The sequence below is a fragment of the Xylocopa sonorina genome, chromosome 12 (assembly GCF_050948175.1).
Source record: "Xylocopa sonorina isolate GNS202 chromosome 12, iyXylSono1_principal, whole genome shotgun sequence".
Taxonomy (NCBI): domain Eukaryota; kingdom Metazoa; phylum Arthropoda; class Insecta; order Hymenoptera; family Apidae; genus Xylocopa; species Xylocopa sonorina.
The window spans coordinates 1105918-1131111 of record NC_135204.1 but is presented as its reverse complement, the minus strand read 5'-3'; the positions used below and the strand labels follow the sequence as shown (position 1 = coordinate 1131111).

At 38.3% G+C, this 25194-nt stretch overlaps 4 protein-coding genes across 8 annotated transcripts in view; 2 read left to right on the top strand and 2 right to left on the bottom strand.

The window, feature by feature from the left end:
• The first annotated feature begins 1887 nt into the window (after positions 1–1887).
• Positions 1888–2881, top strand: Mrpl12 (mitochondrial ribosomal protein L12). Its single transcript, XM_076905526.1, has 4 exons — positions 1888–1952; positions 2110–2353; positions 2446–2574; positions 2662–2881. The coding sequence occupies exons 1-4, from the start codon at positions 1891–1893 to the stop codon at positions 2776–2778; spliced, it is 552 nt and encodes a 183-aa protein (XP_076761641.1). The 5' UTR covers positions 1888–1890; the 3' UTR covers positions 2779–2881.
• A 690-nt stretch (positions 2882–3571) lies between these two features.
• Positions 3572–7442, top strand: LOC143429755 (putative pyridoxal-dependent decarboxylase domain-containing protein 2). Its single transcript, XM_076905510.1, has 10 exons — positions 3572–3728; positions 3851–4036; positions 4515–4928; positions 5004–5285; positions 5356–5427; positions 5525–5761; positions 5837–6181; positions 6259–6544; positions 6618–6875; positions 6948–7442. The coding sequence occupies exons 1-10, from the start codon at positions 3663–3665 to the stop codon at positions 7196–7198; spliced, it is 2397 nt and encodes a 798-aa protein (XP_076761625.1). The 5' UTR covers positions 3572–3662; the 3' UTR covers positions 7199–7442.
• A 3000-nt stretch (positions 7443–10442) lies between these two features.
• Tty (tweety) overlaps positions 10443–25194 on the bottom strand; it is a 38726-nt gene continuing 23974 nt past the window's right edge. Inside the window, exons 3-9 of one of the 5 annotated variants that reach the window (XM_076905515.1) lie at positions 19023–19295; positions 18026–18360; positions 17404–17835; positions 17084–17185; positions 16762–17004; positions 15395–15588; positions 10443–10623 (exon numbers count right to left, since the gene is read on the bottom strand). In XM_076905515.1, the coding sequence (XP_076761630.1) occupies positions 15417–15588; positions 16762–17004; positions 17084–17185; positions 17404–17835; positions 18026–18360; positions 19023–19295 (1557 nt within the window). In that variant the 3' untranslated portion in view covers positions 10443–10623; positions 15395–15416. Of the gene's footprint in view, positions 10624–15097; positions 15237–15394; positions 15589–16761; positions 17005–17083; positions 17186–17403; positions 17836–18025; positions 18361–19022; positions 19296–25194 lie in introns of those variants that run through there. The other 4 variants (XM_076905514.1, XM_076905517.1, XM_076905516.1 and 1 more) reach the window with 4 other exon arrangements.
• LOC143429761 (uncharacterized) lies at positions 14448–14997 on the bottom strand. Its single transcript, XM_076905525.1, has one exon. The coding sequence runs from the start codon at positions 14995–14997 to the stop codon at positions 14740–14742; it is 258 nt and encodes an 85-aa protein (XP_076761640.1). The 3' UTR covers positions 14448–14739.

The window sequence follows — 25194 nt, the reverse complement described above, 5'->3', positions numbered from 1 at the left end:
TCGAATGTGCTTTAACGCTTTCAAGCAGCTTTCAACAGATTGAATTCCCTCCAAATTCAGCTTCAGGTTTGGTTAGATGTTCAATCGTCTTTTTGTTTGCTAAGAAAGAGAGAGAAAGAAAAACTAAAGAGCAAGTGAGGCAGAAGTTCAGATGGCACTGCGATTCGGAACCTTGTTTCGCGCATGCCCCAAATTTTATAACACATAAAATCGTGCCAGTTGCGCTACTGTATACTGTGGCACTATCAAAGCACGGCGATATAGCAGAAGGCCGACACGGCGTGCCAATGACACTATCAGCTCACCATAGTGACACGCGTGCCAGTGGCGTGGGCTAATATATACCAATGAAGAAGCTGTTTGCATAAAAATTATAAACGAATATTAAAAATGACTAAACTAAGCAATTTATTTATTTCGATTCGAAAATAGATACACTGACACGAAAGAAAGATAGAAAAACTTCTTTTTATTATTTTCTATAAACTATAACTTAATACAGCGATTTTTTCAGAAAACTCGTTAATTACTTTATCGTAAAAATACATACACTTATTTTATAAATATTTTTTCAACTCATCGTTAAAAATTCATCTAACAAAGGTATATTTTATATTTAATAATCCTTACAAACGATAAAACCATTTACCACAAGAATATATGTACCAAAGGAAAACAAATAATGACGTTCAATATTTTCACCTGAAAATTGTGATACGCTAGTAAAGTAAACGTAACTTAATTAGTTCAACATTTTATAAGTAAATGTATCATTTATTACATTTCTTTAAACAATATGTTGCCATCGTATTTAATACTTTCTATTGGCATGAATTTTCCTGACGAATTGAAAAAATATATATGGCTCTCTCAGTAACTATAAATGTTGGCAAACAACTACCAAAACGTCTGTCAGTACTCGTATACGGATATCTGAACTCTGACGTATTTAATTTGTACGGAATAACAGGTGGTTCCCCATTAACAAATGTGACGCCTACGCCAGTGCAGAAAAAATTTTTGAATGGAACGATGACACGCGTGTCACGCTGGTACTGGCGCAGTGTCATTCGCACGCGTGCTACGCTGGTAACTAGAACGTGTTGGCACTGCGTGCCGGCATTTTAGCTAACGAATGCGGACACAGATGGCTACGGATCTATGTAATGACTTTGCGAAAAAATCGATGTATCGACTTACAGATTATAAAAAATAATAAAAAGAATTTTTTATATCTTTGTTTCGTGTCAGTGTATCTATTTTCGAATCAAAATAAATAAAGTGGTTAGTTTAGTCATTTTTAATATTCGTTTATAATTTTTATGGAAACAACTTCCCTATTAGTAAATATCAGTCTACGCCACTGCCACGCGTGTCACTATGGTGAGCTGATGCCACGACGGTGTAGCCCCTATGCTATATCGCGGTGCTTTGATAATGCCGTGACACACGTGTCGTCCCAGTGCTAGCTCTGTGCCGTTAGGAGAACTGAGTGGCAGCACAGTGCTTCGTTCCACCCGGTGTCACTGGCGTGCCAATCGCTGGTTGGCTGGGATACTTCACTACAAAGTTACTGAATGTAAAGGCGCGGCATTTACAATATAAGTTTATGACAAGGAAAACGTTAAATAATTTTGCCATTTGACTACTTTAAATGTATCATTTTAATTTTCGGATATTTTTAATAACACTAACATTTAGTAACTATTTAGAACGATTATAAGAATTCTACTTTTACCGACGCACAAATACTTCAGATGTCCAGATAAAACACGTATTGCGTCTATCTTTACTCGTTTGAGGTTCTACACATTTTGATTTTCACTGACTTTCATTGTCGTGTGTAAAGTTTAGAATTAAACATAAATAAATCGTAATTAAATAAACACAATGAATACGTTACGACTTGCGTATCAACGAAATATTCATCAAATTCGACAATTTCATAAATGGTATAAACTAACACGTTGTAAATACGTAATCGAACGAAACGTGATTACATAACCTCACTCTTCTGGACGTGTTTTAAATCAATACTATAATATATTATAAATAATACTTAGTACATAAAATAGAATGCAAATAATAGTTGTTTATTAAATGTTTTAGTGTAATTCAACAAACGGAAACTGCAGCAGCTGCCACAACAGCTAGCATACCACCTGTATCTGAGTCTGTCTCCACGCGTACTGAAGCAGCAGTTGATTCTAAAATAGAACTAATTGCTAATCAAATTGTTTCCTTAAACCTCATAGAGGTAGCACAATTAAGTGATTTACTAAAAAAGAGATTAAATTTACCAGATGCCCCTATAATGCCTATGGGCAACTTTATGGCTCCTACAAAGGAAGAAGTACGCATATATGTTCTGTCGCATAGAAATCGCAATATCACATCAAATGTGTATATATATATATATATATATATATAACTATTGTATTTTAGGAACCAGAAGTACAATCACAAGTAGTACAATCTGCTTTTACCGTTAGATTAACAGGTTTTGATGATAAGAAAAAAGTTGCCCTTATAAAAGAAATAAAAGCGATATTACCTAATTGCAATCTTGTACAGGTTTGTAATGATTTTGACATGCGCGTGTTATTTTTAATAATACATTACCAATTATTTCATTGCATGCACATATTTTTTCTTATACAGGCTAAGAAATTTGTTGAAAGTGCCCCAGCTATAGTAAAAGCTGATATTTCTAAAGAAGAGGCTGATCAGATAATGGAAGCAATCACAAAGGGTGGTGGTACTGCCGAAATTATTTAATTATTTCAATGCAAATACACACATAAGAAAAATTCGCGTTTTAGGCATGATAGAATTTTATATTGAACTTATATAGTTTCTATAACAATTAGAGATCAAAATAAAAACAATTCTTCTAATCTCTCATTTTACAAGTACTTGTCTTGTACCTAGACACGTTTAGTTTTATTTTGGCAGGTAATACATATGTCACAGAATAATTGATTTGTAAGTTATTTTTTATATCACTCTTCTGCAATTCAATAGTAATATCAGAATATTTAAATTTTGAGAAGCAAAAGTGTACATTTGAATTGTAGTTTAACTTAAACAATGTAAGTCATTTGTACATAAAACATTAAAAACTGTAGCTGTAAAATAAATGATTGACCTTAAATGTTCATGGACGTTCATATTGTACTTAAATGCACTAACACACGCGTAAATAATCTCTATGTCTGTATACATAGATGCATTTGAAGAACAACTTGACAGTAAATTTAATCTTCAAATCATAATTAATATCTTGTGTACTGTTAAAGAACGGTGTACGATCGAATTAAATCTACAGATGTGTTAATAATACGATTTATATAGAAAGCATAGCATTCCGGCCCATCAATGAATTGAACAACTGGCGCTGCAATAACAGCCGTATCGATAAAATAAGGGCCGTATTAATTAAGTATAAGGTTCGGGTTCTTCTACCTCTCTGCTTGGTTCCGATAGGAAAGTAACTCCAGTAAGTAAGTCAAAAAAGTATTCCACTTGGAGTGTATTCATTTATAGAAAACCTATTTCTGTTCGGGGCGGGGAAAACGGCGAGGAAATTTTTTTTTACCGATCAACGGCCGTAAACGGAAAGCAGATTGCGACGGTACTGCGCCACGACGACTATTGCCACGATGGCCGAGGAGACTGATACAAACGATAAAGCGACGATGGAAAGTATAGCGCAAAACATACTCGAGGTTCGTGTTAGACGTAATCAAGACAGTGTATAATAACGTAATAGTGCCTTTCGAAAATGTCGAAAGAAAACTGGACGACAACAACACCTTATTATCCCGGGCTTTTTCGATCATTTTGACAGGTCAGTGCCGGAGGTGGGTCTGCATCGAACGAAGTAGCCGCATTGGAGTTTCAAGCCTCACAGGTGATATCGAGGCTCGAGGAAGCTGTGGAGAGAGCAGCTGATGGTGGCGGTACTACCTGGAATAATCCGTCCGGGTTCCTCTCGCAATCAAAAACTCCCGATGAGATATTAACTTTAATTCAGGTAAATACAACGCTAGCAGAAGCCATTAGTCGACGACTATTGGTTGTTTCTCTACGATATTCACCTTGATTGGTCGGTGATACTGTAATTTCGACAACTACCCGTCACGTGGTTTGTCACGGATCTATTAATTGTTCTTATAGAATTAGAGATGGAGTGGCGGCCTTTTTTGAAATATTTGAAAGTAACATTAAAAAGAATAGTTTTTGAGTGGTTTTGAATCTTTTCACGCTGTTATTTGAAAAAACACCTACCGAATTCGTTAAATACGATACACCCCATTTAGAAGTTTAAACAGAGATTCAGATTGTGTATTCTGTATAATGTAATTAACAAAAATAATTTGGTACGAACAATCGATAAAATTTTATTTTTCACAAATTTTATGTAATTGTACAATTCTACATCATATAAAGTATGTATAAAACAAAAAAGTACGATGTTTCCGACCGAGATATAATCACATATTACTTTGTAGGATCTGGTGATACACGAAGACGCTCCGCAACCAACCGATGATGGTTCAACGGAAACAGCAACAAGCCAAGTAACCACATTACCGTCGTTAACGGAATCTGCGAAACTAGCGTTGATTGCACATACAATTTCCGCTTACGCGCTTGCTCTTCCAAAATCACACGCTCAAAGATTAGCTGGTCGATTGGCTGCGGATACAACCAGATGGCTAAGCCATATTTTTCGTTTCATCGATTGTGCTTCTTCGTTTCATGAGGACCATCTAGAAGGTTTGGTCAGGGTGACCAGATTGGCTCTGCATCGGAAATATCCTCGATATATAGAGGAGGGTTTCACCGCGCTCACGGCTTCTCCCCCTTTAATTTACAGCTCTGTAGCTGCTCCTTTAGGTGTGGTTCAACATTTATGCAAACAGGTATATCACGTTTCTGTAGTTATTATTAGAAAATATGTAAATCCGTAGTTATCCATCTATGTTAAATTTTTATAGCTCTCGTTGCCACTCCATTGTGTAAGACCTATTCCTCATAATACAATGTTTGGATCGCGATACAGCATAGATGTGTCAGCCTTGGAACGGAGGTTGGCGGAGGATACACAGTCAAATAGTGTGACGCCGCTTTTAGTGTTGGCAGAAGCGGGATCGGTGTTAACGGGGCATTGCGATAATATCGCCAGACTACGTGCAATTTGCGACAAATACAATGTCTGGCTCCATCTTAGAGGCCATTCTCTAGCCGCCTTAGCGTTGAATAATTCTGCAAAAGATTTGGTGTGTTTACCTTCTATTTTGTTGTATTTACCTTCCATAAATACGTAATATCGACATTTTTTAATTTCAGCCTTCAAAAGTCGCGGATAGTGTTACTTTACCTCTTGGGGTATGGCTCGGTATACCATCCTTGCCAGTAGTAGTATCCTCTTTAAATTAATACTTCGTTGAGGAAACTTTCTACTCTTTGAACTCATTACTACAATATGATATTGAATTTTTCCTTAATACATACGTAGACATTGTACAGATTAACCGACACGAAAGGTGGTCGTCCAACTCCTAGAGACACAACTCTGTCTTTGGTATCAGGATTAATGACAGATTCATTATCTAGACGTTTACCAACATTGCCACTATGGGCTACGTTGCAAGTGTTAGGTAGGGATGGTGTATATAACAGGTTGAAAAGGTGCTTCTTGGCTGTAGAAGAATTATACAATAAAATCAAGAAATTCTCTTGTATAAGGATACTGGTAATTCATTTGAAATTTAACGCCTCTTCGTAAATCAAACTCTCGCAGTTTAAAGGAATTAATTCTTCTTTTTAGAGCCAGCCACCCGGAGGCGAAACAGGGTCCTACACCATAAACGAACTCTTAACAAATCCCGTAAACAATCCGCAACTATTCGAAGCTGTAGCCAGCTCTCTCGTGTTCCAATTCGTGCCTGCAGATAGAGACCCTCAGGCAACAGAACGTGTTCCTCCTTATTACGACAAATTAAATTCTTGGCTTGGACAAATTCTTCAACGAGACATCGAGAACGTACAAATAGAGTTATGCGAAATAGAACACCATGGTATTGCCATCCGCGTTTGTCCTTTGGAGAATCCACAACACCCTCCTACGACCGAAGACATAGATACTGTTGTAACTTGTCTCGAACAACAGATAGTGAGTTTATTTAAACTGTGATAACTCTGCGTAGTTAATCTTAATTTATTAATCGACTGCTGCCATTTACTTAACAGGATATACTGCAAGCAACGGTCCAGCATAAAGCGACGTTCATGCGATTAGTATCACAGAATGACTCTTTACATTTAGTGGAAATGCCTGGTTGGGCAGGTTTGGGTGGTGTACGATACGCTCCACCCACTTGGATCCACGTTATGACCGATCAAGCAAAGGAGGAATTGAACAGATTAAACACGCAATTGGTCGAAGCTTTGCGAAACACAGATGCAGCCTTTTCTTTGGGAGAGGGTGCCGATGGGTTGGCTTGTGTACGTTTCGGAATGGTTACACAAGATACGGGTAATTCCAAAGACATATTTTTTTTGATAATGGGTTGATACCATCGAGCAGTTTAAACTAAATTTCTTTGTAGACGTAGCCGAATTGCTGTCTCTAGTCCTACAAGTTGGTCAAGAGGTGGAAGCTAGCTCCAAGTTGTTGGACACTATATCCGAAGTAGTGAAACGAGGTATCGAAGCGGCACAGACAGACTTGGAGAGAGAAAATGCTGAGAAATTATGGCAAGACGGCATTCTTAGACACGTGCCTGTTGTTGGAACTTTTGTTAATTGGTGGAACCCACCATCAAAGGAAACTGGAGTTCGTGGTCGCAGTTTAAATTTACAAGCCGGTACGTACAAAGTGGCCGTAGTAATGGTACATAGTAAATTAACTAATCAATAATGTTTTTCTTTTACGGCAGGAGTCGTCGAAAGTACAGAGAACATTTACAAGTATCATATGCAATTACAACCGAACTCTGCAGTGATCAATGGATCCGGTGCTAGAACTCCACCCCAGCCCCTTGTACAGACTCCAGTCGGCGCGGGTAGTCAAAGTCACAGCCGTTCGTCGAGCCATTCCAGTTTGCAGAGCGGTAAAAGTATCTCTGTGATCACGAACGCCGTTTCCCATCCGCAGGTGAAAGAGGAATCCGGCGAGGTGAAGTCGTAGTGAACATTAAAGGACACGGATGACCGACAGATGGTTCCGTTCAGTGAGCTCAAGTTTCCGGACTTGACAGAGGAACGATGCTCTAGGTGAAACGAGCACGCGTTTCAGGCAAAAACTATCTTTTACATTCGCAGAGTACAGCAAAAGAATTTAGCATCCCTAAAGAATATGTCGAAGAGCTTGACGATTGATCGACGAAAGGTAAAGGCACATCCAGCCCTTTCTGTCGTTCTTTCCCGTATAAACTATATACTTTATAGGCTATTTTTCTGTCATATTGCATCAGTCGTGTTTTTTTCTCGTTTTCATTTGCTTTTATTTCTTTCTTCTTTTCATTAATAATCTAGTTTCAAGGACGCTTACAAGATCTGTCGTACGTGGCTTCTGTACTTATTAGACCGATGTCGAGTAGAAATGTCGCTTTTACCATGAGTTTGCACTTGATAACAAGTATTAACTGTTTGTCATTTATTAAGGTATTTTTTTCTTATAGCACAACGATCAGAAGTGTATCTTATTACTCTTATTGCGCGACTTTGAAAGAATTATTCCATTGATCTTTCGGTTATATAGTCGAATAAGTATTGGTATTATAACAAAAAAATTAAAATAACTAAGCGATAGGCTAATTAAGTTTCCAACGATAGCGTTTTACGATTTTATGTGCACATAAGTACTAAATAAATTTCTTAACCAAATTGCCGTTATACTTTTTCAGTTTTTACTTTCCAAAATATGCAAATTTGCATTTATCACACCGATTTAAGCGAATTTTTTTCATAAAGCACAACATATATGTTAAGAATAAACAGATACACACATATCGTGTATCCCCGCATTGTAAAATTGTTTCAGAGAAGCTGAGCTTCCTTAAAGATGTAACAAAATTTAAGCGCAAAAAAGGAAAACTCAGAACAATATTTCGATGTTTAAATGATAGCCAGATACGAAGATTTACATTCGAGCGTTTCGAATTGTAACCATGTAATAATATGTAATTTTCGGCAAGGTAGGAACTCTGTGGAGTTTAAAGGAAAATATAAAAATTGTTCACATTACTACAATATTCAATAAATTGTTGACAGATTCATTGAATGAAAAGAAATTAAATTGTATGTATATTTATGTACCAAATTGTTGTAATAAAGTATTACAATCGAATAAATAAGTCATAAATAAATTGTAACTTTTTACTATTTTATCAAATTGAGATTCAAATGTTTTAAGCAGACAAAACTTCATAATTTAGAAAAAATATTACAAAGTAAACAGACCTGTCTATATTTATACATACATAGTAAAGCATTTATCCTATCTTGTAAACAGTATTTAAGTAACGTATGTAAACTTTTATTTAAATTATTTATAATTACTTCCTTAAAAATGTCCTAGTTTGCAAGATATACTTTTTAAAGGTATTTGTTTATGTTTTGTTATACGAAATCACAATACCTACAAAATCACATTCAATTCTACTACTAAAAACCAGAGATGTACCTAAAAAAATTATGCAATTTTAGTATCGACCATGTAACGTACATTAGATGATGTAGCTTGAATGTAGACAACCGTAGATCGTATGTTTTTTATTTCCTTTTTTATAATATTCGTACTAGCATTACAATAGGAGGAATTAAGTTTGGAATATGGCAGTTAGATGTAATTCGCAATGTATAAGAATGGTATCGATTAACGAGTTTTGTTTTGCTCTTTGTATTGTATGCCTCTCAAAGAAATCTTTACAATACACGCTTGAAAATGCTTTTTTTCTTTCGCGCGTACAAAAACACCATAGAAATCTTAAACTTACGTAATGTCTCAATAGCCTCTGCACACTTTGTAAATAAACCTCTTTCGCACACCGAGAGAGAAGTAACGCGAAAACAGGAAAACAACACGTCTACCTTTTCATGAATCTAAGTTCTAAGGCCTAGGAAGCGCAATTGCATCTTTTTTCGATCGATCGAACGCACGTGTTCATCGGTGCACACAAATTGTACCAAAATCTATTTCTCACAAGTGGAAACTGTGTCACGAACTGTACAGTGTGTGCAACATGAACTTTCGATGAATTGATTTCCGATTTGCAATAAACATTTTTGAAATCTGAGATTATTACCGATTAAAAGTTTGCAATGTTACTCGATTTATGTACTGCTCGATGCTTGATATAGATTTTCCATCTGTCGTGAAAGCTTAATCTATAGAATCAAAAACACACTGTACAGTTAGCTATACTAAACAAATTTATCGAACTTAAATCCCGAGGTGTATCGGTAAGTGTTTAGGTCTTTGATTTGTCGTTGTAATTACAATCGAACGAAACTTTAGAATCCTTTGAAACTTATTTCGGCTTCTTATGAATTCGTTATTCGTCCGAGCTGTCGAGATAACCATCATTAAAATCTATTTCGTGCAACGAGAACGGACCAGATAGCGATATAGACTATCTGGCACGGGAACGTCATTCGGTTTTTTTTTTTACTTAAATTGATGGTGCATACGTTGTAAAGACAAATTTAAAAAATTCGTCTTTACGTTGGTCGATATACTTTATTTGCTTATTCCGACACTTTTGATTTCCATTTACTCCTTATTTCATCTATATAAATTGTTAACGTTATTAATTAAATTAATTAAAAAGTTCCATAGGCCACAACAACGTATCAATTCGAAAAATTTCCAAAAATCATTCTATTACTCTATATATATGTATATCAGCATTTCTAAAAATAACTAATTCTCTCTCCCTCCCTCTCTCTCTCTCTCTCTCTCTCTCTCTCTCTCTCTCTCTCTCTCTTTCTCTCCCATTATCATATAGCCTCACACATGTACTCGCATACGTATTTTTTCTTTGTCTTTATCTCTTTATTTTTGTATTCCACGCCCATACCGTATCAAAACGACGTGAAAATTAAATGCGGTTGTACTTATCGGAAAATGGTAGTTCTCAATTTCATCTCGCACAGGCTCCTGCTCGATACAACGATACAAATTGACAAACGATTAGAATCAATGTTTCGTCAACAATCGTCTCGACTATACATTTGCATATTTAGAATTTCACAATATTTCCATTCTCTCGCCATATTTCTCGTGAATCTATGAATCTCTCGTTACTTCTTTTTCTTCTTTCGAAAATACGTTTTCTGTGCAAGATGGTTTCTTTTTTTTTCTCCTTTCTTTCTTTTTTAATTTGAATCTTTCCAGTTATTTGTTTTGAATTGTTAAAATCTCTTCTTCAAGCTTCTAAAAAGTTTTCGTAGATTCGGAGAGTACTGTATTGATCCCGTTTGCATGTTATACAACAGTCTTTAACGACAGAGACAAAAGTTCAAAATTATTCTTTCGACTGTCTCGCGTCAACCACATTCACAGTGCCCTTTCGTTACATTTTCTTCTTTTGTTTCCTACCTCCAATTATCCTACAAAAATTAGACACATCATTCTATTATTTAAAACTCTTAAATAATATTCAATTTTCTGTGCTGGTAGGACGAAGTCAATATAATATATATATATATATATATATATATCAAATTATAAAACAAAACTAGATATATAATTAATAATTAATATTTTTATTAATCGTTCGATATATTCATCAAGTATCATTAAAATTTTAAGCACAAGAAAAAAAAAACAATGTACATGTACACCTTTATATAAAGGAAAGTGTTGCGATAGAAAATACAAATCATTTCGACTTCATCTTACTAGCCTAGGTTTAAAAAGGGGATACCGAAGATCACGTCGATTCATTTTTAGCTTTGTGTACTCGAGATTATTATCAATTTTACCTAACGCCTAAAAGTGGCTGGGATCATTTGAATTCAATGATATTCCCTCGTGAATTAGATAAAAAAATTGTTCGCTGTTGACAATAAACTAACGATAGAGTAACGAATTACGGTAACCCCAAGAACCAACTTATCGTTCTTTGAAACTTTCTGAAAAATTGAGTCGTATGAACAAAATTTGGCAAGAAACTCTTATCTTGTGTAACAGCCAAAGTTGAACGTGTTACGAAAAAGAACCTTCATATTTTTACTGACTAGGATGCTTCTTTTCGATTAATTCAAGGAAACGAAGCTCATATTTTTTCTCTCCCGCTCGTTTCCGTTTATATTTCGTTTGCCAATTCGATCTTAAGATTCTAATCGATTAATAGCTAAATCTATGTGACGCTATGCTCTATGCGCTATGATCGCTCCTTGTATTTTTCTTTCCTCTTTAATAAATATTACAATTATGTACAATAGATGAATCGCGTTTATACCCTAAATCATGCTTCTTCTACCAACGCTGTTTTCATGCTCGTTGCGAACGGTGAACATAAAATTGTATTTTCCTCCTCTCTAAACTCTCCTGATAATATCGAAACACAAACGAATATAATAAAATGTTCGTTTATAGAAATAGCGAACCTTCTTCCCAGGAAGGTTGCCGCTTGTTACAAAATTTCTCTTCCTTTCCTCCTCCTCGCGAAGGAACGATAAGAAACGAAAACGGTAGAGGAGAGCACGATATTATCTTTGTGTAAAATTTGTAACATCTAAATTGAAGTTATATCACACGTACATTTTCTTACTTCTTTTTTTCTTTTCTTCTTTCTCACATTTACTTGACAACCATACGTCTATTACATTACTGTCTATTTACACACATTCTGGCTGAATAGGATACGGAATATAAAGCTGTCTGCCGGTTCGTTGCAAATATCTTCTTGTTCGGTGAGAATGATCGGTGAAATGATCATGTTCGAACTTTTTTTTGTTGATGGTGGGCACCGTTACGTAAGGAAGACTTTGCGCTCTGCAAATAGTTCAATCTCGATTATTCTGTCTCCTTCTACTCGGCTGAAGAACACCGATGTTATTGGAAAATTTCGCTATGGTCCATAAGAATACCGTTACTGTAAAGGATAATACTTATTCGCATAGAGAATCAAGATCCTCCGAAAGAAAAATATCAAAACGACTTTTACATTCGTGAATAATCGCTACGAAATTGTGCGCAAATGCGGTTCATTTATGGAATGTGAATAAAATTGTCTCGATCACCGATAAATATACGTTTTCTTCAACTCTTCTTAGTTGGTTTTCTCATCAACCTATGCTCCCAGAATTTCGTAAAAATATCTTAAGCTAGATCAGCTTTCCACTTCCAGAGATTAGAATCCACATTCTGAAAATGCATTCTGGATATTTTCTATCGATACGTCAGAAGAGATTCTAGAATTTTGATCTCATATAAAAAATAAAAAAGACCTGCTGACACACGCAACACTTGTGCGTTCACCGTGTTTCTTCCTACTTAAAAGCGTACGTTCGCTTGAGTATTGGCAGAAATTCTTTCTCTTTTCTTTCTCTTTTCAATTTATGTTTCTTTAGTTAATAATTATTTTTGTGGTTTCAGTTAATCGCGGTGCATTGAGCTACGAACTTTAAACATATTAATGGTGATAAATATTCATGTACGATATATATTCGTATCACTCGTTTGTATTTCGTGCAATAACTTCTTATACCAACGTGTATAACACTTGCAAACGTGTCAAGTATATACTAAAGTATATATACTGAATTGCTTCACCTTGAAAATTAATGATTAATTCGTCTTCCACGATTCTCGATAAAAAGTATAAAAAGTACATAAAAATCGTATCCGTAATACCGTACCGTTTGAATCGGTTTTATAGTCAAGTGATTCGTGTAAAAAGTCGTTTCAAAAATCCCATCTTTCTGGATCAATATGATATTCGGGTAACTTAAAGACCTAGCGCAACTGAAAAATATCTTTAGGGAATAAAATGCCTTTGTATGGACGAGCAAAAATGCAATCAGCTTACAAAAGTAATGTGAAAGGGAAAGTAGTAGGCCACAATAATAAGTGAAAATTAACAGTATTGACTAACTTGATGAACATTAACTCTTTGCGAGCTATTGACGGATATCATAACACAAAAGTAGGTTCGCGCGCGCACGTATGTGTGTACATGCACACAAACATATAATTAAATAAATTACTTTTCCATTACTATTTCGTACGTTCCTTTTTATCAATCCTAATCAACGCTAATGATATTTGGATTCATTCTAGTAACAAAATCACAGCTCAGAAAGAGTAAATATTTAAACAGTAAAGCAGACGTTACGAACATATCAGCGATTTAAAAAATCGCTGATAAATGTATTCCCTATAGGTGATTCGTACACACTAATTCGTGAAGTGTATACTTGTGCTTTCTCATGTATCATTGATGAAAATGAATGATTAACAAGCAATAAATACGACAATGGCGATTTCCTATCATGTATACCTCCCTACCTCGCGTAGTATAGTAGGTTCACTATTCGTCTGCTCGGTTAAGAAGCAATGATCATTTACAGAATAAGCTAAAACGTAGAATGATAATAATTACTGTACATGATATACAAGTACAAAACCTCGGATATACAAGACTTCCCCAAGGCTTGAACGTCTATCGTTTCCAACAAGCAAACGACAAGACGAAATGTCATCCTATTAGCTCTCAAAAGTTTCCACAGAAATTCCATAGAGTAGCGATTAATTAATCTAAATGTACCTATGATTATTAATGTAAATGAATTCTTTTGCCTATTCTTGCCCCGTCCTTCCACTTCAACGTACAATTTGTAATACGATACGCATCGTTTATCAATTCCAAGACTTCCTTTGCCCCCGCTACTTCTTACTAACATTACTCGCAGACCTTCTCGACTAGATCGCCACTCTTGCTCGCATCTATCTATAGCTTCATGAAAGCTCGAACACGTCGACATAGCCTTTTTTATTCGCGAAACTGATGAGAAACGTTAAACGCGCGAACGTTTATGATGTTGTCTATAAAAGATGAATGTTCTTTCTCTTCCTTTTTCTTTGCTGTTCATTTGATTTCCCCAAAAATCTTGAACATAGTCGCGGAAAACGTAGGTGAATATTCTAGCTTCGCAATCTTTCGATTGTACTCGTTAAAACGACCTTTTTGTGAAATCTTACGTTTAAACGTATATAAACGTGTATATATATATATCTTATTCTTGGCGATTCTTATCAAAAGTTACCAAACGTTTGAGCCATTTTCTTCTTCACTACATACTACGGCATAGAGCTAAATAGCTGACTAGATAGTATAAGACAAGAACAAGATTCGGTGCTATATAGTTGGTTCAAGTTATGAATGTTATTAGAGAAGATGAGTCTATAGGGCCTAGACAAAAACAATTAATCTTACATTCCTTCTACTAATCAACTTTTCAGCTCTGCGCAGTATCATTTAAAGAAAAATTACACATATTAAAATACGCACGTTGTTACGCAAATAGTTAAAAAATGTAGAACGTTTTCAAAACGAGTCCTTTGAGAACCGTGATGTTGTGCTTTGACGTATCGCAAATTTCAGATATATATTCAGTGAAAGTCAGTGTTTCAGCTAACCTCCTATTTCCCTCGATGTACCGATATTCTTGACAGAACAGCAGTTCGCATTACGGTTTCTCACGGTTTGTCTTTCGATTTTACAGTTCCGTCACGGCGTACAAATTGGGATCGCTACCCTGTACTTGGCTCAACGTCGCCACCGTTGATTTGTTCTCCTGCCTCGATTGTGCCCGATTGTACGTCCCGTACATATTCGGTACGGCATTGTTTTGTGTGGTGCCGTTGAACTGATTCCTAGTAAAATTTCTGTCCAACGTCCGGACTTGATCTTGCATCTGGTCTTGAATACGAATGTTCGACGCTTTGTTTCGTACCAGAGACCGGAATTGATTCATGTTGGTCTGCGAACGAGATTCGAACTCCCAGGTTGGTTGACTGCTGGGATTCGGCGGCAACGGACGATTCTGATTCCAAGCTGGAGTCGGGCCCCTTTTTAGATTCGCCAAATTCTTCGGATCTAATGTCTGTGTCTTGCGAGAATCTTGGAAAGTGGCCAGGTGAGCTGGTCCGTGAGAATTGTGAGACAGGGTGCCGGTAAAGGACGCCACGCTTGGTGTCCAAGGTGGTTCTCTACCTGCGATTTCAGTAGGAAAAATTCGATATTTTTTTTACTCGAACATATCAATTCGAATCAGAAATCTAGCAATAAAAATTTGATTGCTCGCTAAGTAACAGTGTCGTTGCATGACATAAATGTAAATTTCAATACGAGAAATATTGAATTGAAATTACCGGGCCCTGCGGGGGCGTGCCCTCAGTAAAAATCACTGGATTCGAGAGTCTTGCACTGTTTGCTTAAAGTCGCGTACTGGCCAGGTTGATCTCCGAGTCCAGAACGGTGCTCAGCTCGTCCACCTGTCGACTGCTGATTATGCTGAGACGATTTGTGATCCCCGCCTCCTCCGCTCCCGTTAATACCCCCACCTCTGTAAATGGCAAATCGAAACGAACAAAGTTGCAGCATTATCTTTCTCTCGGACGGTTCTCTGATGTCTACTAATTCCTATCGTGAAAACTCTGAATGTCATTCACTCATCTCGTGAACGAAAAAGAACATCTAGACAATAGCTAGCTACTTCGAAACGAAAACCCGCGCAGAAGCATATTGCTAAATGTTTCCGTTGATATAGGGGAACGTACTGATCGCCAAAACTAATCGAAAGAATTTGAAACGTGTATCCATGAATATTGAATAAAATTTGATTCGACAGGATGCTATTAGAACACCAAAGAGAAAACCAAACGATTGTACAGTTATTGTTCTCAGAAATAATTAGTCGTTAATCATAATAAATTAGTTCACAGGTCGATAAATACTGTTGGATTTACCATTTTTCTCTTTCTCTCCCTCTTCCCGAGAATACAAGATCAATAACTGTACTACACTGTTTTGCATTATTGCCACCAGAGTGTTGTGTACAATTAAAGCGACATTCAGACCAAAATACAGTATCAATTGACATTAAAGAATCATATTCTAAATCGTAAAATGAATCGGTTCGACGTATGGGGAAAAAAAAGAAAGAGGAAAATCAATGCATCTCATAAAGTTGAATAAAAAACATCGGTGGTTTACTAATTTCCACGTCGAGTCTTTGCTTTGCTTGCAATTATAAAAAAGAATCATCTCTATTCGTATAGTAAATGATGCCATCCTTTTGATTGTGCTATTTTAAAAAATTGAATTTTTTTTTAAACTGAATCATCGTAAAATTAATTTCGAAAACTGGCAACTATTCAACATCCCCAATCTTTGTCGTACTAAACGTTTATAGATCTACTATTCATCTCCGATTAAAGTAACCGTATTGTGTAATTTGTAACGTCAATAAGTGGAGTCCTGTTGAAAAAAAACTTTTACATTTTTGAAAAGCCTAAGCATCTACCGCTGCGGTATATCTGGTACCTTTACCATAGCTTGGTCAACTGTCATCGAATGATACATTTAGGGCATGTATCCAGAATACGTTTCCGACGAAACCGACTGAAATGCTTACGCAATGTAACAATCTTTGGATAGTTCGACAAAAGGTACGGCAAAGATAGACGATAATTGGCAATAAACGAAACTGAATAATAAAAAAATCTCATGCACAAACTTCAGCATGCTCTCGTGCAGCTGACGTGCTCGAGCAGTCGCAGTAGCGTAGGACGGCGGGGGCGGCGTTAGCAATAGAGGCTGCTTAATGGTATTTTGTGTGCCATGAGCATTCGGATAAAATACAGAAGGGGCTGTAGGCGGGTACGACCCTTGGCCACGAAGGGTCCGCGCTGCTATCGCCTGCGAAGCTGCCGATGGCGGTAGATACGGGTCCTGCTCGTCGACTTGAAGGTAATCTCTTCTAGAACAAAGACCACGTTAATCATATTTTGCGCGTTTAATCGTCCCGTTTAATGCGCACGATAGATGCGCACACTCACCGCTTTCGAATGTAGATCCACGTATGAGAGTCCACCCAAACCAGGACGGTGAAGAATAGACCTGCGGCTAGACTCGCCAACAGCATGAGGGTTAATCCATACCTAAAGAATTTTAAAAACGCCTACTAAGCGGTACATAACAACACAGAAATATAATAATACTCCGTCAAGAGATGATATCTAATTTTGATACTGTTCGTTGGAGTTGTAAAAGAATTTTGCAGTCAATTGCAGCGTATAATTGCTCTCTCGAACATAATTACCCGACCGAAAAACTAAGAAGATCTCAGAGAAATAAGTGAAATTAATGGTACACTTACAATCCTAAATGGCACAAACTCTTTGCTGCGTGAACGTATTGCTTATAAAGAGGTTTGCAATCGAGCAACGTAGCCAACCCGGATGTAAGCTTACTGACGGTGTTGATATCGATCGAGAGGCTGTTCAATTTCGGTTGTAACTGTTGATCCTTGAACAATTCCAGTGCCAGTTTGGTCACGATGTTCAGGTTTTCCCTCATGTTGGTCACTGCGCTCTGCCCGTCGCGTAATTTCTGCGTGAACGGATTCGTGCGTATATTCTCGCACTGCGTGTAATAGGAAAAAACCTCAGATGCTAGGGTCGATGGTACCACCCTAGTCAGGTAACCGTCCGGAGACACGCAAAGATCACCTAAGGCCACCGAAGTCGCAAGATACAGCGAAGCCATCAGCCAGGAGACTATAACCGCGAAGAGTCCGAACACGGAAAATCTGTAAAGAATATTTGATGTTGAGTCAAAACTCGACTACAATATATAGTACCATAATTGTTTCCAAGAAACCGTTATAAAATAAAAGGGGACAAGACTGTGGCAGGCGAGTTCAGAGACTTAAATCGAGTGGGGCGACGAAACTGCTTTCGCACACTTTTTTTCAGCCAGTACAATACAAAAACACGTACGTAATGAGCACGCATCTGGAATGTCTTGCGACTCCGACGATGAGCACCACGCAGAGGACGAGAAGTGCGCTAAGAACGGCCATTGTTATGGGCCACCTTAATTGTTCTATCTTTTCTCCGACGCTGATTGCGCCAGCCAAGCTGATACCGGTCAGCGGCTTGCGAATTTCGAAGCTCCGATTCATGGCTATGCTCGCGTTCTGCTTCACGCTGTGCACAGCGGGCAACAGGAGAGTAAGCATAGTTTTATTGCTGACCGGTGCGTCGAAAGCGTCTTCCAGAGCAGTCAACTGCGGTTGCACTTTCTTCTTTAATATCATTTCGATGTTGTCGGTCTGTAAAAAAAAAATGGTACATAAGCGCGACTCAAATGGTGAAGGCGACACGTTCGACCCTCTTGCGATCTTCGAGTTTTCGTTTAAACAACTAGTCAAAAAATATAGAAGTGTTCAAATAAGAAAAAAACTAAGTATACTAGCACATTAACTATAACTTTATAACTATAACTCTGACGTGCGCGATGAAAGCGTAGATACGAATGTACGAGCGAAAAAGTGGTGGGTAAAAAATTTTACTTAAATAATAAAGACCTGCGATCGTTTAACGATACGAAACATATGAACAAACTATTGAAATAATTATATCTGTAGCGTAGAATCTATAATATTGTTTAATTAATAAATTATTTCCAAATCTGGCAAACATAACGGATCGATTTCATTGTTCTCTATTTTTATCAACCACCCCTTTCTTTAATCGTTTTAGAAAATAAATATTTATACTTTAAACGCGCGTATCTAGCAAAGGATAAGATATTAAAATGACTTTAACCCCTAATAGTTGCAACCGCTCCCAATAACTCCTATATCGATTGTCACTTATTGTTCAGTAAACATACATATTATATCGTAGCTAGTTATAGTAGATGAAATCGAACTAGAAGAACGCGTCCGGGTGATACAGAACGGACGTTAAAAATTTCGTAAAAGCGACCAACCTGATTCCATACAGCCATGAGAATACTATCGACGTTCTTCGCGGAGTTGACAAATTGCACCAAACCGTTGTGCACGTCGTCATTACCGTAGAGGCCGACAGCAACAGCTCCGCAGCAGAGCAACGCCAGGATGGCCAGCGACCACATCAGCACGGTTATCGACCTCCTGGGGCGCGGCTTCCGGTCGCAGCATCTCGTTACCAGGTAGACCAGGAGCACCAGTAACGTCAGGATTAACCAGGCTGCGGGAATACTCCCAAGTATCCCGAGGCTCTGTTAATTAAAGTTAAACGTTCATTATCAGCGTGCATCTTTAATGAAATCGTTCGCGTACGCTATCTCATCTTATCTCATCTTCATCTTCATCCGAAGATCTCGTTCCGGTTTTCCCACACCTTCAGCTTCATAGCCCCCTTTGCTTTTCTCCTTACATTTTTTACCAATTGACGTTCGCAGCTTAATTAAATTATTCTGATACTTAATTTTTCATCTTTTTTTTCTAAAATTCTCAGAGAAGAACGAAAAGAGAAACATTGTTAATGGCGCCGCAAGGAGATCAGAAGTGCTTCCAACTGCTTTCTATTTAATGCCTTTAACCGTATCTGCTGTTCGCGCGGTGTCTTCACGTGATACCATGCTGCACTGTTTAATTAAGACTGAACCCCGACTTTCCAGACTAGAACGCATTCCGTTATGTGCCGATACCGTATGCTTTTGTTAGAGTGCAATTGTTTTTGCCAAAAAAACCTCGACAACAATTTTGTCCTTCAATTTTCGGCCAACGGCCACGCTACGAATCAACGTCCTCTAATAATCTCTGGGCTCGATAACGCGAACGTTGAACCGATTCGCGACGGAGTCGTCACTAATCAGACCGCCGGCTACGCTCGATCGGAGCGCCTATTACCATACATTAGCGAGCGACGTGAAGCAAAAGAAACAGAGTCGACTTGTTGCTTTTGTTCGTGGTAATTAGCTGTTTGCAAGGATGTCGAAAGTGATTGTGAATCCGCGTCTTCCACGAATTGTTGTCGGTGCGTACAGTGATTCACGCACGATGAATCATCTTCGGATTATTTGATTCAATATCGGAAACGAATGTCATCATTGTTTCAAGAATCACTTCCTCTTCTTTTTTAATCAAAGTAAAATCCTTCTTCTCATTAGACAACATAATTCCATATCCATTCCATAAGTAGATCGTCAATTCTACTATTAGTTAATTTAATCTCTATCGATCGCCCAAAGCAATTTGATGGGGCAAAACAATCGTTAATCGATATAGAGTTTCGAAGTGCTAGGATATTATGAATCCTAGTTAAATGGCTTTGAGCGATAGCGTGAACCAACAAAGGCAGGCTACAGTTTCGTTTATATTTATATAATATAATTACTTTCATTATCGTTACTCTATTTATTCTGTATGCATTTTCGGGTAACTCGAACGAGTGCAGAGTGGATTAATGTGTCCCGAAAAGCGCGATCGCGTATTCCATTTCGCGAACTAACTCGGTACGCTTGAAACGCGCACTCGACGTCGTCGCGGCTCACGGAAAATTTGATTTTTCTCTCGTGTTACTCAAAGGCCTGCATGCCGCCACGGGGTCAACCACCCTCGTAGCTCGCGTGCCACCCCGTGAAACTCGCTAAATCGACCCGTGTACAATATACGTATCGCATTCGTTATTACGCGACGTCGATGAACTTCTCCTGTAACGTTCGAAGCCCTCATTTGTCGCGAATACTGTTGGTACGAACATATGTTTCGTCACATAATCGACCATTACGGGTGGTTAGAGCGTACGAATAATATTCGAAATCAAAAACGAACGATTTTCATTCGTTAATTCGTTATGTTCCTTACTATTATATAATATGTAATTTGTTTAATTGGCAGGAGCGCTCGTTTCAAACTGGAATATGACTGTTTTTATTGTTTTTCACATAATGGGCTGAGTATCGAAAACGAGAGGATGGTGCATTTTTCCCCTTTTTTCATTACCTCGAACAATACTTTGAAAAAAATAATAGTTAAAACGAAACCAACAGAAAAGGGTCGAGTACAATAGGTTTGTACAATGGCGTTTCTCAATTTGTAAAATTCACAAATGAAATTCATTTCCCAATAAAAGTGTAATTCCGCAAATTAGTTTATTTGATTGCAACGTATGAAACATTCATTTCATTGCTCCTTGTGTTCTGCATGCGCGTAGATAATCGAAAAATACACATTTACATTCTTTCTCCTAATGAATGTCGCTCACTTCCTCTTATCCCTCCTCATCTTCATACTTTATCTTTATTATTCCTGAATTAACCTATACCTTGTGCACCTTTTCGTAAGTAATACGTTTAGATTACGGAAAGTGTTACTTCAAGTATCTCGCATTTTTCACATTTTTTCATCTGCTACTATCACGTCTTTCGACTACTCCTTCAAATTGAGAGAACAATAAAAATTCTAATTACGATCCAATGTATAAAATGAAAATTGAATTACATTTTGAAACGCGATAAAATCGCAGAAAGTTTGCGTACCGAATGAAAAAAGCCGTTTCAAGTGGTGCAAGGAATATGAGCAAGACAAACCGAGTTACGGAGAATGGTTTCAACAGAAGAAGAAGCTTGTCGCGTTGAAGGCCGGAATACGGAAGTCATCGCGAGCCACAATCGCGGGGACAGGGACATATCTGTTTCTCACTTTTATCGAGAACTTCGCCGACAGTTTGGAGTAGCCGAAGACGAATGAAACAGGAGAGCTCGGGTCCGCGCGAATTTATAGGAAATCTTTCTTCCCGCGCGGCATTTCCCACTCGGTGACGGATACGCTTTTCGTCCCGAACAAACTTCGTTGCGCAACGAGCAGAATTTCGCTTCATAAGTTTACTCAACTAGGAGAAGAAGGCCGCGGTTTTCCTACGAGGTTGTGCAATCACTCCCGTGATCATATTGTGCTTATGCATATACATATACACCAAGTATGTATCGAAAAGAACATCTGGAAAATTTCAAGTTTTATGTAAGTAGAAAATTTGCCTCCTCGCCTCGTCAATTACGTATGCATTACCCCTTTTGCACTCGATACGGAGCGTACTTGTATGCACTTTGGTAAAACTAGTTTCGAATTAACACCTATTATTTCTTTTTCTTTACAACCGTAACGAAAGGCGAGTTTCGTTTATTAAGTTAAACACGAAACTGGTTTATCGATGAATAAATCGAAATAACTCGAACCTGCTTTCTTTTTACCGCTCTCTTCAAAAATGCCCGCTAAAAGTGGCCGATTAGACGGACGAAGTTTCACCAATCCTTTTTTGTGTAATTTTTCCGACAGCAAAATGTGAAAGGCTTATTTAATGTTGTCTTCAAAAATTTGCTTTCACAACTCAGACCGATTAAACGCGGTATGTATACGTATACATAGACACATATCTATACAAAGGAGTAAGGAAGGCTACAGAATAAAGAAGGGGTGGACGAGCTCGAAACAGACGTTTAATTATTCGTGTCAGCAGTTAAATAGTCCAACAGATGGGCGAAAAAGCAATCGAAATTCGAGGCCTGAATCGTGTCTAGACAGGAATTCTCTGTTTACGGAACGCGGAGCGAAGATGGTCGTTGCACCTACTGAGATGCCAAGCTCTCGAATAAATCCGGAAAAGCGCTCGAGATGGAGGGAACGAGAGCGGCGGATGGATGGATGGATCGAGGGAGGGAGGTAGGAGGGGAGGAAGGAAGGAAGTGAAGCGGCTGCGCTGCTTCCTTGTGTGCTGTGCTGTAAAGATGTAGGAAGAAAGAAGGAATGAAAAGAGAGGGGAAGAACGTTTCGTCCTGAGCCTGCTAGTGGACTCATCGGTAAGGCTACCTAGCAGACTCTGCCATAGACGCTGGGATACTAGGGACAGTTCAGAACTTCTATATATTGGAAAGGATGGGTCATTGGGTACTTTCAGGAAAGTGTAAACGGTGCTGTCCCTCTAGTGGCGAGTGCCGCCACAGAAGGAAGGAAGGAAGGAAGAGTTAGAGTGGCAGAAACAGAATGGAGAGGCATAGAGAAAGAACAGAACTCGAAATTCATGGGACTCGCGTCTCCAAGGGGGATAGATAGCATGTAAAATCACAAATGGATTCTCTTTGGTGGCTCGTGAATCTCTGAATGAATAAATACGGGTTTGTAGCCCCCTCTGTGTCGGGGGTAAATACGTTTCTAATTGTCGTCAGCCGGAAGGACCTCCAAAGTATTCCAGGTATTGGAGCTGTCTGTAACCTTGTGGCGGCACTCGCCACTAGAGGGACAGCACCATTTACACTTTCCTGAAAGTACCCGATGACCCATCGTTTCCAATATATAGAAGTTCTGAACTGTCCCTAATATCCCAGCGTCTAAGGCAGGGCCTGCTAGGTAGCCTTACTGATGAGTCCACTAGCAGGCCCAGGACGAAACGTTCTTCCCCTCTCTTTTCCTTCCTTCTTTCTTCCTCCATCTTTACAGCACAGCGAAAACCGAAGCAGCGCAGCCGCTTCAACCTAATCTAAACCGAAGCGCATGCTTCGCATTCCGCCTAACATATCACTTCGTTAGCCCACATTCGCGAGAACACCTTACGCGTCTTTTTGTTAGTATTCGGCCCGGCCTGTCTACGACAAAACGGTGAATGTATTCCTTCAAGGGATACGAACACGTTTCAAATGGGAAGCGAAACATGAACCTATCCCGAACAATGTTCAAAGAAATTACCTGGGACCTGGATTCATTGTAAATCAGTTTTAATCAGGAAAAGCCCTCCGCGTTTGTGTCGGATCAAACAAACCCTTTGTAGTATTAGCAGTTACGATAATTAGTTTTCGTTATTGTCATGCGAATGTAGCCTACGAGTAAATTATCAGGTAGGAACAAGCCCTCGACGACCATCGTATTTCTATGGATTCTAAAATATTATCGACTTACATCAAATTCTGTAATTTGATTCATGCAAAATGTAATCTATCGCTCTCAATTGACTGAAACCAATTTTCGTGTAAAATAAGTTCATAATTATAAACTTAAAACTGGTAAAATGTTACAAATGGCATGACCTTTTAGCACGACCGTAAAGAGAATTGTAAGTTACCGAGGATTCTATCGTTTCAGAGAAATAGGAAGATGATATTTAATTACAACGGAATTGATGCGTACGAAATTCATTACGGTGCTTTTTGTGACCAATCTAAATCGATAATGCTCCTATTTGCAAGTATATTTAGGCTTAAACCTTTACGGTATGGTAATTCTTTAAATTGTGACGACGTAATTAAGTCGCGTCATAGTACCTGTGCCTGTTATGCTAATCTGAAAACAGAATGAAAGGGTTACGAGCAGGTTCGTTGTACTCGGACATTTTCCGATTCCTTTCGAGGTGTTTCTACGCAAGATACCTTTGCAAAGAAAATCCTCTTAGTTACAATACAGCACTCTCATTTAAGACGATCATGCACCTCTACTATTTTTAACGTTAGGTGCAATGAATGCTTTCCTACAAAAAAAGAACATTTATTGCCTTTCGATTACGTCCCGTTATATGACGGCGATGGAAGTAGAGGGAGGAGAGAAAAAGATTGTTAATGAACTGTCGAATCGGAACTCAAAAAACAAACGACGAAAGATATGACAAAACGCCGTCTTACGATTTAATTACCCGCCGGGTGCCGGTACCAGCGGGCGCCTCGTGAAATATTTTCAAGCAGCAGAAACAATAGCTGGGGACCCAATTACCAGAGCTCGTGTTGCATCAAGGGTGCTCAGACAGGCGTTTCCTCAAGGCAGCTCCTTCGCCGGTACCTACACTACCGACGCATGCAAGAGAAATGTGTGTACACCAGCTAAGTTTCGCACGCTCTCAACCTCACCATATATACGTCCAATGTACGTCTACGAATGTATATACACATGTTCGATCAGGACAATGACATGCTACCTCTCTCTCTGTCTCTCTCTGTCTCTGTCTCTCTCTCTCTCTCTTTCTCTCTCTCTCTCTCTCTCTCTGTCTCTCTCTGTCTCTGTCTCTCTCTCTCTCTCTCTCTCTCTCTTTCTCTCTCTCTCTCTCTCTCTCTCTTTCTGTCTCTGTCTCTCTCTCTCTCTCTCTCTCTCTTTCTGTCTCTGTCTGTCTGTCTGTCTCTCTCTCTCTCTCTCTCT

What these genes read in the sequence shown, in the direction of transcription:
- LOC143429755 (XM_076905510.1), top strand. Translation starts at nt 3,663, where the DNA reads ATGGCCGAGGAGACTGATACAAACGATAAAGCGACGATGGAAAGTATA. An exon ending in CTTGTCTCGAACAACAGATA is followed by an intron (nt 6,182 to 6,258) that starts GTGAGTTTATTT and finishes TTTACTTAACAG; the next exon opens with GATATACTGCAAGCAACGGT. An exon ending in CAGTTTAAATTTACAAGCCG is followed by an intron (nt 6,876 to 6,947) that starts GTACGTACAAAG and finishes CTTTTACGGCAG; the next exon opens with GAGTCGTCGAAAGTACAGAG.
- Mrpl12 (XM_076905526.1), top strand. Translation starts at nt 1,891, where the DNA reads ATGAATACGTTACGACTTGCGTATCAACGAAATATTCATCAAATTCGA. An exon ending in ATTCGACAATTTCATAAATG is followed by an intron (nt 1,953 to 2,109) that starts GTATAAACTAAC and finishes TAAATGTTTTAG; the next exon opens with TGTAATTCAACAAACGGAAA. An exon ending in CTAATTGCAATCTTGTACAG is followed by an intron (nt 2,575 to 2,661) that starts GTTTGTAATGAT and finishes TTTCTTATACAG; the next exon opens with GCTAAGAAATTTGTTGAAAG.
- LOC143429761 (XM_076905525.1), bottom strand. Translation starts at nt 14,997, where the DNA reads ATGAATCAATTCCGGTCTCTGGTACGAAACAAAGCGTCGAACATTCGT.